At 37.4% G+C, this 12995-nt stretch overlaps 1 protein-coding gene across 1 annotated transcript in view; it reads left to right on the forward strand.

The window, feature by feature from the left end:
* Positions 1-12995, forward strand: part of LOC105990736 (chromosome unknown open reading frame, human C9orf84) — a 67797-nt gene that overhangs the window by 35429 nt on the left and 19373 nt on the right. The window contains exons 13-15 of the mRNA XM_013023221.1: positions 846-1022; positions 7994-8098; positions 11664-11847. Coding sequence (XP_012878675.1) covers positions 846-1022; positions 7994-8098; positions 11664-11847 — 466 coding nt within the window. The remainder of the gene's footprint in view (positions 1-845; positions 1023-7993; positions 8099-11663; positions 11848-12995) is intronic.

Consider the following 12995-nt stretch of genomic DNA (forward strand, 5'->3'; position numbering starts at 1 on the left):
ACAAATGGGATTGCATAAAGTTGCAGAGCTTCTGCAGGGCAAATGACATAGCTAGCAAGATCAATAGAAAGCCCACAGATTGGGAGAAGATCTTTCTTTTTTTTTTGTCGGTCGTGGGACCTAAATTCTAGGCCTGGGTGATGTCCCTCAACTCTTCAGCTCCAGGCTAGCCCTCTACTAATTGAGCCACAGCGCCACTTCAGGATTTTTCTGCTTATGTGGTGCTGAGGAATGGAGCCCAGGGCCTCCTGCATGCAAGGCAATCTTTACCACTGAGCCACTTTCCGAAGCAGCCTTTACTACTCATTCTTAACATTAAATTTTTGTTCTACTGTAAAAAAGAATCCTTTTTTGACTCCTAAATCAGAGCATATCATGCTCATTAATGAAGTCAGCAAAGAAATGTGATTAGTTCTCAAATATCTTTTCATGCTTTTATTTATGGTCTCTACATGACTATGGAAATCTTTAATATCATTAGTTGAAAACTAGAAGCAATTTCTCATCATTAGAAGTTGAGCTTGAAGTTTGTAAACTAATGGAAGAGGGAAAAGAAACTACTGTGTGATTATCTTCATAAGGCCCCTTGTATTTACCATATTAAATTAGTTACTGAGCAAAACTTTTTGAATAAATAAAATAACCAAATTCTCAATGAAAATTTTTGTTTGTTTTTACTAGTCCTACAGTAAGTATCCTGAAATAAGTCTTTTCTTCTATTTTAATTCATAAAATATTGGAATAAAAGTCTAGGTTTTCATAAAATAGCATGTTTAATTGATTTATCAAAAGACTATGCCATCCTTATTTATAAAATATATTGATTTTGACTCATATTTTTACAGATACTCAGTGCCAAGCCTTCTATCTCTTAGAATCAGCAGCTGCCCCCATCTTAAAAAAACTTGTGTCCCTTTGTCCTTTTCCTGCTGCTAATTGGAAATTTGCCACTGTTCTTTTTGACCAAACAAGGTTCTTCTTAAAAGAACAAGAAAAAGTGATAAGTGATAACATCCCTCAAGGTGAGTACAAATCAAATTTGGAGTTCTTAAAAAAATATAAGTGCATGGATTATTGTATCAAATATAAAAATTTAAAATAAACTATGCATAAATAACATGTGGAGGAACACTTAGCTGTAATTTAGCTTACAATACCCATTCCCAGAGACTGGAAGACCAATTAAGTAAGGAAAAAAGATGGCCATCTGGCATTGCTTCTCAGTAAAGATTCTAATTGGCATGTATTAATTGATAAAGAGAAACTATTATTGTTAACATCTGAGCCAGCTGGTCTCCTTCGAATTCAAACCTGGTGCTGGAAAAAAATAAAAATAAGCAGGGTTTAGGCATTTGCCTAACAGTCATTAATTATTATTTTCATTGCTGACCTTAACATTCTGAACTGGAATAGGAGAGATTGGAAAAAGATACTAAAACAAAGCAAACAAGGACATTTTCCTTCCCTCTCTTTTACATAGGAGACCCCTTTCCCTCTTCTCTGACCATGAATTAATACTTTTCTTAGACTTCTTTCTGTTTCCACAGTAGTATACATTTCAGGGGTTTGGATTACCTATAGTCCAGGTCAAGAAATGCTAAGAGGGAGAAAAGTAGGAAACTCAGGAGTTATTTGATGGCACTCTAAAATCTCATCTCATTCCCAAGCCAATCTACTATTATTTTTGAGTCATCAGATGTTGTCCCATGTATTCTATCTTGTGTTTATCATTGTATTCAGTGGAAGAAATAAGGTATAGTGTGTCCCTACTACTTATTACCTTAAACTTACTTGATTTCTTTTAAAAGTCAGTTTTCTAAATTCATTAAACTTTGGTCAGACATAGTGGTTCTGAACCATTACTCTGAAGGCATGGTTCAGGAGGATCATGACCTGAGCCAGACCCAGGATAAGAAAGCAAGAGTCTGTCTGGAAAAATAAGTAAAGCAGAAAAGGAATGGGAGTGTGTATCAAGTAGTAAAGGCAAGCTAGCAAGCATGAAGCTCTAAGTACTACCAAAAATTAAATTAATACATTAAATTTAGATGTGTTACACATTTATTTTTATCAGTCATGGGTCTTAAACTCTGGGTCTGAGCACTCTCAGCGCTTCACCTTCAAGGCTAGCGCTCTACTATTTGAGCTACAACACTGTTTTCTGGCCATTTATTGGAGATAAGAATTTCATGGACTTTCCTGCATGGGCTGGCTTTGAACTTCGATCCTCAGATCTCAGCTTCCTGAGTAGCTAGGATTACAGCGTGAGCCACCAGTGCCCAGCTTAGATGTGTTACATATTTTTAAAAGAGAGTCCAGGGATACCAAGGCAGCTTAAAAAAAGAATTAAACACAACATAAAAGACTGTAAGCAAATCAGGTAAGATAAATAGATAAATAGGTATATTTTCAAATAGAGTACCCAATAATTTTTTGGGGGTGGGAAACATGTTAGATTCCAAATCCTTTAGGTCATATTGATATTACTGAGGTAAATTCATTATATGATAAGAGAGTTTTTTGGGTTTTTTTTTTTGGGTCTGGTCGTGGGGCCTGAACTCTGGGCCTAGGCGCTGTCCCTCAGCTCTTCAGCTCAAGGCTAGCGCTCTACCACTTGAGCCACAGTGCCACTTCCGGCTTTTTTCTTTTTGCTTATGTGGTGCTGGGGAATCGAACCCAGGGCCTCATGCATGCAAGGCAAGCACTCTACCACTGAGCCACCTTCCCAGCCCTGATAAGAGAGTTTTAACTCATGGTTTACCTCTTAAAATATCAGCGATCCACAGGAAGAGTATAGCAGCATAAACACTAATTAAAGAATCAATATCTACACTTTGGAGAGCTGGCATTGTGGTAATGATTATGCTAGATAGAAAGGAATACAGTAATTGTCCACACAGTAATGTTTATGAAAGATGATAAGATTTCCACAGAAAAATATTTGCTTTCCTTTTTTATTATTAATTTATTGTTATTATAGAGGTGATGTACAGAGAGATTAAAATTAACTGAGTCATGTAATGAGTACATTTTCTTTTCTACATTCCCTCATTTTCTCCCAGTCCCTCCTTCCATCCCCACCCATGTGTTGTACAGTTCACTTTCATCAGTGTCCAGTGAGTGGCACTTTTTCCTCCAGTTCTATACCCTCCTCCCGACTCTCCTGAAGATGTTCACTTGAATGTACCATACATAAGGAAGAACACACATAAAGAAGACAGAATCATCAAAAAATTAAAAATTAAAAACAGGTCTCGTTTCCATATCTTGGGAATTCATTTTGATATGCATATTATTTTATGTAAATAGGAAGAGGCACTTGGGCATTGTGCCTTTGTGTTTCTAAGAGTATTCTCTTTTGGTCTCATTGTGTGTGAATATCTAGAATCCTGCATAATTTATCATAGCCCAGTGTATTTTAGATCTAATTTCTGCATATCAGGGAGAATATGTGCTGTTTGCCTCTCTGAGCTTAGTTAACATGATTTGTTCTAGTTCTGTCAATTTCTCTACAAATGACAGTACTTTATTCTTTGTAATTGCTGTATATAGGCACCATATTTTTTTGATCTACTCATCTATTGTGGGGCATCTGGGCTATTTCCATACCTTGGCTATTGTGAATAATGTGGCAGTGAACATGGATGTGCAGGTGTCTTTATCATATGATAGCTTATGATGTTCAGGGTAAATGTTCAGGAGTGGTATGGCTGGGCCATAGGGAAAGTCTGTGTTCCAGATTGCTGTCTAGAATAGTTGTACTAGTTTATATTCCCACCAAGTGTGCAGTAGGGTTTCTTTATCCCTACGTTCCCCCTCCCCCAACATTTGTTGTTTGAATTCACAATGTTGGCCAATCTAACTGGGGTGAGATGGAATCTCAAGAGTTGTTTTAATTTGCATTTCCTTTTTAGCCAGGGATGATAAGCATTTCTTCATGCAATTCTTACTTCTTCTGAGGAGGCTCTTCTTAGCTCCCTTACCCTTTTAGTGATTAGTTCATTAGGTTTGGGAGGAGTTAATTTCTTGAGCTCCTTATATATATATTGGATATTAGGCCTCTGTCTGATAGATTGCTCGTAAAGATCTTCTCCCAGTCTGTTTGTAGTTGTTCTAGTTTAGTAACTTTGTCCTTAGCTGTGCAGAAGATTTTTACTTTTTTGTAGTCCCACTTGTCAAGTCTCTTTTGTTTGTCATGGAAGTTTTTTGTTTCACCATAAATTGTGAATGACAGCTTGACTGGGTATATCAGTTTAGGTTGGCAGTTGTTGATTTTCAGTACTTGAATTATACCATTCCAGGCTCTCCTTGCATTGAGCATTTGTGTGGAGAGATCTTCAGTGAGTCTGATCTTTCCATTTTAATATAGCTCCTTGTTTGATTTTGATGCATTTAAAATTAATTCCTTGTTTCTTAAGTCCAGAGTTTCCACTATGATGTGTCTAGAAGTATTTCTTCTTGGATCTGGCCTACTAGATGTCCTGTATGCTTCTGTGAGGTAGATGAGATTTTCTTTTAAGATTGGGGAAGTTTTCTGTTATTATTTTGTTGAATAAGTTTTCAATGCTTTTAGTTTTAAATTCTTCCTCCTCATCTATCCCAACTACACATAAATTTGATCTCTTGGTTGAATCTGCCAATTCTTGGATTTCCTTTTGGTATGTTCTGAGTGTTTTTTTCAATGCCTTTGATTTTTTTATTCTAATTCTTCTATTTCATCTTCAACTCCTGATACCCTATTTTCTATTTCATTTATTCCATTAGTTATGCTTTCAACTGTTTTGCAATAGGGAAATTGAACCTTTTATGCTTCCAAGTTCTTTGTTGAAGTAAGTTCTCAAGGTATTAATTTTGTCTTTTAATGAGAAGTATAGAGTTTCTATTTTTCTCTCCATATCTTTTTGAGTGACCTGTATATTCTTTGTCATTTCCTCCTTGCATTCTTCTATTTGTTTTTGGATATCCTCTTTTATTTATTTGGCCAATTCTCTCATCATTACCTTAATAGTTCTTTTGACCTTCATCTCTTCATCACTATCACTAGGGTCCTTACCTGGATTGTCATTGGGTTTTGGATTTGATTTGTTGTCTTGATTGTTCATGAATTTTGTAATCTTCCTTTGTGATTTACATATTAGGGTTCAGAGATCATCAGGGGTTCATGTCAGGGTGAAGTGTGGTGGTGAAGTATGATTCACTGGATGGATCTCTGCCAGACTGTGTTTGGCAACCTTCAGCGCTAGGTGGTGCATACTGTAATGTATCTAGTCTGTTGTTAGGGTTTTGTGGTATGCAGAGTTGTCTGGTATTCTTGCCTAGGTTTAGGCCCAGTGTCAGGTTCCTGTTATGTGGCACTCAGCAGTCTATTGTCCTGGCCTGGTTCTGCATCTGGGGTAGGCCGATTCATGCTAGTCATAGTGGTGAGGTCATCTGGCCAGAGTTCTGGACTAGCATCTAATTCCAGAGGGGCCAGGAGCAGTGGTCCAACACCTGGACCTTTTTTGAATCTGGGAGGGTGGGGGGAAGGTGGGTTCCCACTGTGCTTTAACAAGGATAAATGTCCCCACCTAAGTCCTAAATCGGGCTAGGTGTGGTACTTGGAAGGGCCGGCTCTCACAGAGCAGTGCAGGAGATTGATCCCCCCTCAAATCTCAGACTGGCACCCTCTCTAGTCCAGGACTGGTGTCTACTTCCCACTGGTGAGGGGCTGCATCCAGGTCTCTGGGCCAAGCAAAAGTCTTGGTGGAGGCAGGACAGGAAAATTGTCCCTACTATATAGTCCCAGACTGGCCCAGACTGGTGGTGGTTTGATTTTTTTTTTTTTTGGCCAGTTCTGAGGCTTGAACTCAGTGCCTAGGCATTGTCCCTGAGCTTCTTTTTGTTCAAGGCTAGCACTCTACACTTGAGCCACAGCTCCACTTCCGGCTTTTTCTGTGTATGTGGTACTGAGGCATTGAACCCAGGGCTTCATGCATGCTGGTCAAGCACTCTACCACTAAGCCACATTCCCAGCCTTGTTTTGCATTTGGAGACAAGGTCTCTATGTAGCGTACGCTGACCTTGAATTCAAGATCTTTCTATCTCCATCACCCAAGTGCTGGGATTACAGTGTGACAACTATACCTTGTTTACTTCCACCAAAAACTTTAAAGAAAACAAATGTAAATTCAGAGTATAGTTTTTGTATGTCTGGTACTAGAGATTGAACTCTGAGCCTCATGATTACTTGATAAGTACTCTGCTACTTGAGCTATACCCTAGAACTCTGAATACAGCTTTGAGTCCTATAATTCTCAAGTTTTAAATTAGATTAGGATGAATTGTTTCAAACACCTTTAAGCATCATTGAGCAGAGTGATAATTGTAATAAAATATGTGAGCATAAGTACTTATGAAGTACAATGGAGGAAAAGATAAGAACATGGATTTGGTTGTGCAGATGGAGTGCTTATTGCCTTAATCTTGAGCACTTTTAGTTGCTTCCATTGGTCCCCAAATTGAGCTAAAGTTAAATCTCTTATAACAAACCTAGAAGAAGCCAGACACCATTTCCCATTAGTTATCTAATTTGTACTCCATTTTCCAGGCAATTTTTATACTTCCAGCTCACCAAATAAAGGGTTTTTTTTACCTATGTCCACCCTTTCCAGGCTATGATTGACTTGTACTTCTTTTTTTTTTTGCCAGTCATGGGGGCCTGAACTCTGGGTCTGGGTGCTGTCCCTCAGCTCTTCAGCTCAAGGCTAACACTCTACCACTTCAGCCACAGTGCCACTTCCTGCTTTTTCTGCTTATGTGGTGCTGAGGAATCGAACCCAGGGCCTCATGCATGCAAGGCAAGCACTCTACCACTGAGCCACCTTCCCAGCCCCTTGACTTGTACTTCTAAGGGCTGATAGACTACCTGTTATTGCCATTCCCTTTCCTTCTCAATTCCCAGTCACTACTACATATGTCCCTTTGATCTTAATTGATTAGAAGAACAATTTGAAAAATGTTTTAGGAGAATGGTTTGCAAGCAAGTATTTAATAAGATCCCAATGTATTAAACAGAAAGTAGAGCTGCTCTGGTTCATTGGGGCAAATAGAATTCTGTCTTTTGGTTGTACTTTTATATGGAGAAGAGACCAGTCATCTTCAAAAAGCTATAGTGATCTGGATACTGGGGGCTTATGCCTGTAATCTTAGCTACTAAGGAGGCTAAGATCTGAGAACTGCAGTTTGAAACCAGCATGGGCAGGAAAGTCTATGAGACTTTCATCTCTAATTAATCATCAAAAAGCCAGAAGTGGAACTGTGACTCAAGTGGTAGAGTACCAGACTTGAGCAGAAAAGGATAAGGGACAGTGCCCAGGCCCTGAATTCAAGCCCCAGGACTGGCACAAAAATTATATATGTATATATGTACCTGTATGTATATGTAGATATGTGTATACATATAGAGTATATTTACATGTATGTATTTATACATATACATATGGAACTATATGAACACATTAGTTAGGCGTAATTGGCTTGTTTATAAAAATATTTCTTTTGTTCATATCTTTGAACAAATTATCCTAATGTCCTCCATGTTAGGATCCTCCACCTTTGTCTGACCCAACTGGCATTATGAATTTAATTTTCTTCTTGTTTTATAGCTAGGAAATCATTTATCTGTTTTTGCAACAATAATAGAAATAATTCAACATTCCTTGAAGCAACAAGAGGATGAATTGAAAGGCTAGTTGACTTGGTTCAAGTGCCAGACCCACCATTTATTTCCTAACTGACCAAGGATAGTTACTTAACCTAAGACAGTTTCCTTATCCATAAAATAAGGACAGTAAACCTCCCTAATAGGATGGTTGCTATGTATTCAACAAGATAACCAGCTTATATATATTCTGGCATATAATAAGCCTCCGGAAATAAATGCTAGATATTATTAAGCAGATTCTTATAGGTACTTTAAAGTTCTGATATGTTTTACAATATGTTTTTGTTTCTATAGGTACAAATTGCAAAAGAGAAATTATATACAAGCATGCTGCTGTCCTACACCTTCTGGTGACAATTAGAGATGTCCTTTTAACATGCAACTTGGACACAGCATTGGGTAGGTACAGGAAATTTTATTTCTATATTTCATCTGAAATAACTTCTGAAAAAGACACACCTATTAAGAAATTATATAAACTTCTTTTACTTCTACATACTGAACATATGCACATTTTGACATAATTATTAGTGGAATTCATTTGTTTCAATGCTGGAGATTGAACCTAGGGCTTCTTGCATGCTAGACAAATATGCTACCACTGAGCCATTCCTCCAGCATAAACTCTGTGTGTGTGTACATATTTGATTGTGATCATTAAAAGAAATTGTCCTTAACTATTTTAGGATTCTCTAATATGGTTCTGAATTATAGATTCTTAACAGCCTTACACAGGTTTGCTTGTATGGTCATTATCATGCTGTGTGTAAGATTTGCTTTAATGATGTTAAGTGAAATGAACCCCAAGATATGGACACTAGAGGTCTCTCTTTGTTGTTATTGTTTTAAATGTATTATGTGATTTTTTTTGTTTCCTTTGTATATTCTTTCCCCTGTGGCATATTCCCCTGTATCATTGTACTTGAATTTGGTACCCTGCATCTTGTATATACATTTATCTATTCTAGAAAGGGGAAGGGAAATAACAAAACGCTGAAACAAAGACCGGATTACCCATTAAAACAATGATTACCCATAGGATAGTATATTGAAAATGAACTTTACATCTTTGGGCAGGGAGTGAGTGTAGGGAGGAGTGTGGGAGGCCGGGGGGTCGAGGGAGGGAAGGGATAGTGGGACAACAACAAGAGAATGAGTAACAATCATGAACAAGTAATGCACTCATTGCCTTATGTAACTGTAACCCCTATGTACAGCATCTTTACAATAAAATAAAATTTAAAAAAAGATTTGCTTTAATATAAGATTTGCCATCTTACCATGTACATTTTAGGTCTTCATTGGATGTTTATAGCTTTAAGCATTTTCTAGATAAAATATAACTAAATTATAGATGTGGTGCTGTACACCATAATCCCAGATAATCAGGAGGCAGAGATCAAGTCAATTGTTGTTCAAAGCTAGCTATTTCAACTGGTAGCTGTACATGGGACCCAAATATCATCCCAGCTATGCAGGAAGCATAAATAGAAGCAATCCAAGTCAGCTTCAGGATTTTCTTTGAAGATCCTATCACAAAAATAACTAAAACAAAAAATGTTTGGAGGAATGGCTTATGTGGTAAAGTGCCTGCCTTACCAGGGCATGGGACTGAGCTCAACTCCCAGAACTACCTAGGGGGGAAAAATAGCTGAGTCCAGTGGCTCACTGTAATCCTAACTACTCAGAAGACCTCTGAGGATTGTGGTTCAAAACCAGCTCAGGTAGGAAAGTCTATGAAACTTTCATATTCAATTAACTACCAAGAAACCAGAAGTGGAGTTCTAGCTCAAGTAGTAGAGCATTAGTCTCAGGCAAAAAAGCTCAGGGACAGAATTCCAGCCCTAGTACTAGCACAAAAATAAAACAAAACAAAAACTATTGGGGTATATTGGAAATGTTCATTCCAAAATCATTAAAGTATTACAGCTTTAGCTTCCTTACTGCTGGATTTCTTAGGTTTGTTTAGTAATGACATACCTATGTGATCATGTTTTATAACTTAAAAGTTTCTAGAACCTACTTCCAACATAATTATTAATTTTTGCAGGGGAGGTCTGGTCGTGGGGCCTGAACTCTGGGCCTGGGCGCTGTCCCTCAGCTCTTCAGTCAAGGCTAGCGCTTAAGCCACAGTGCCACTTCCGGCTTTTTTCTTTTTGCTTATGTGGTGCTGAGGAATCGAACCCAGGGCCTCATGCATGCAAGGCAAGTGCTCTACCACTGAGCCACCTTCCTAGCCCAATTATTAATTTTTTTACATGGATTTAGTCATGTTCTCTTATCTATGACCTATATGTAAATATTATTGCCCTATTGTAAGGTTTTCATAAGCACTGAGCTGAAATAAGTCACAATTATACTCCCTCTATAGCACTGGAAACTAAGTCTAGATTTCTATATTCTGCTTTAAAATTATGCATTAATAAGCTAGCTGTTTGTAGAATCTATACTTTTAGAGAAGCTGAGAATTATAATGAAGACATCATACATTTTACTTATTCTAAGTATATTAACTAGGGCTATAGCTCCCATCCTTTGTGTGGGGATAGAGCCAATACAGACTATTCTAGTCTCAACACTCTTCTGGTTTAATCAAAGAAGAAAGAAAAACACCCTGTTGGGTTCTCTAAAGGTTGTTTTAATCTAGCTTTAATACCTGATCAGATATATAATCTGGCTAAATATAGTATGTTTAGTACTTGACAGAGAAATACTATTTATGGAATATTGCTTAAAGCTTTCATTTAAATATTTTACAGTTTGTTCTAGGATTGAATACCACTGAAAGATACATACTTGGACCAAATTATTTTTGTTCCTCAAAAAATGTATTTACCAAATCACACTTCAACATTTCTGTTTGGCTACCTTGATAGGTAGCATAAAAACAGCTGGGCACCAGTGGCTCACGCCTGTTATCTTAGCCACTCAGGAGGCTGAGATCGGAGGATCGTGGTTCAAAGTCAGCCCAGGCAGGAAAGTCTGTGAGACTCTTACCTCCAATTAACCACCAGAAAGTGGGAAGTGGCACTGTAGCTCAAGTGGTAGAATGCTAGCCTTGAGGTGAAGAGCTGAGGGACAGCACCCAGGCCCAGAGTTCAAGCCCTACAACTAACATCCCCCCTCCAAAACAACAACAACAACAACAATAGGCTTTTTAGAAAACTAATTTCTTAAGCTATAGATACAAAACCATAATAGATCCTCCAGTTTCCTGAAACATTTCCTGTACCATGATCCTACTGTTTTACATTTCTCACTGTAACTGAGATTACAGTCATGGTCCACCATGACCAGCTTCTTCCATTGAGATGAAATCTTTTTTTTTTTTCCTTGTCCATCATAGAGCTTGAACTTGGTGCCTGGGCACTTTCCCTGAGCTTTTTCACTCAAGGCTAAAGCTCTACCACTCTGAGTCATAGTACCACTTCTGGTTTTCTGGTGGTTAGAGACAAGAGTGTCATGGACTTTACTGCCTGGGCTGGCTATGAACCGTGATCCTCAGATCTCTGCCTCCTGAGTAGCTAGGATTACAGGCATGAACTACCAGCAACTGGCTGAGATGAAATCTTAACAAACTTTTATGCCTGGCTGGTCTAGAACCCGTCCTCCCATCTCTTAACCAGGAGGTTAAGATAGGACCAACTTAATAAACTTCTCAGTTTAGTTACTATAGTTCTTTCTTTTTGAGTTTCTTTCTTTCATTCTTTCTTTTTTTGCCAGTCCTGGGGTGAAATCAGGGCCTGGGCACTGCCCCTGAGCTTCTTTTGCTCAAGGATAGCACTCTACCACTTGAGCCACAGTTCTATTTCCAGCCTTTTCTGTATATGTGGTACTGAGGAATCAAACCCAGGGCTTCATTCATGCTTGGCAAGCACTCTACCACTAAGCCACATTTCCCAGCCCACTATTCAGTTTCTTAAAGATCAAAAAGACAGAATTTTTTGTCATTTTTCTTTAACAGGATATTTGACAAATGCAAAAGATGTCTACAAAAACATTTTAGGCTCCTACTTGGATGATATTTGGAAACAGATGAAGATTGTACAATTTATCAAAGATAAAAAGCCTGAAGCAAACCATAAGTTACAAGAATTGCAAAATCAAATCCTAATGTGGATGAAAAGTGAACAACAAATTACTGTTAAGTATTAAAACCAAGTAGATAAAAGTAATGAGTTTAATATGACTTGGATGTAACATGAATTTTTTCCATTTATCTTTGAAACTGTGAAATAGTCTATATTGTTTGGCCACTTGACAGTTTCTTCCAAAGTAAAGTAACATAACACTGAGAACTTTTTGTGGATTAACTTCCCCTTTTGTCAAAAGTTTTGTCTGAATCTGAACATGAGCACATATATACATGTATATGTGTGTGTTACATATATGTGTGTAAAAGATGCTATATATGACCATGTATAATAATAGAACTATAGTAATTTTATTTTTATATATCAAACAAGAATCTCACCTGACATGTTTATGTTTTGGTTTAATTGGAAATTATTTACTCACACTATATGAAGTTTATGAAAGTATCAATGAAGATTTAAAAATCTTTAAAAACTTATCAAGCAGAAAAACATTTCATTTAGTTTCACTAAATCTAGTAAATTTTATGTGGACTTTTTCTTTTGTTGTCCCAGTTCTACCTTTATCTTTATCTTCAACTTCATATTTCTTGAATGACTTTCTTAAGTCACTAAAATAAATTAGTGAGAAATTTTCAATTGAAACTCATTTTCTGTGCCTGCTCCAGAGAAAGAAACTGTAATGGTAAATAACGAAATAGAGCAGCATATCATTGCTTTTTCTACAACAAATTCATACTTTTCTGGGTTTAAATTTAACAAGAGCAAAATAGGCATCAGGACAAATTATGTATTGGTAGTCATATATGTGGGAATACTTGAGAAATGTTAATACCCTATCCCAAAAATACTTTTGTTATTGACGTTTAATATTGCCAGGGCTTATTCTTCTGTGTATTTTGAACTCAGGCCTGATGCTGTTCCAAAATCTTTTGCTTAAAGCTACTGTTCTGCCACTTTGAACCAGAGGTCATCACCAGAGCTCTGGTAGTCAAATGGAGATAAGAGTCTCGTGGACTTTCCTGCCCAAACTGGCTTGGAACCAGCATCCTCAGATCTCAGCCTCCTGAGTAGTTGGATTATAGGCGTGAGCTACTAGTGCTTGAAACACTGCTATTTTTTACAACACAAATATTTACTTAGTAATTTGTTATTTGTTTTTTGGTTGTTATTCTTTTTCTTTCATTCTTTTTTTTTTTTTT

Source organism: Dipodomys ordii, unplaced genomic scaffold, assembly GCF_000151885.1.
Source record: "Dipodomys ordii isolate 6190 unplaced genomic scaffold, Dord_2.0 Scaffold67, whole genome shotgun sequence".
NCBI lineage: Eukaryota > Metazoa > Chordata > Mammalia > Rodentia > Heteromyidae > Dipodomys > Dipodomys ordii.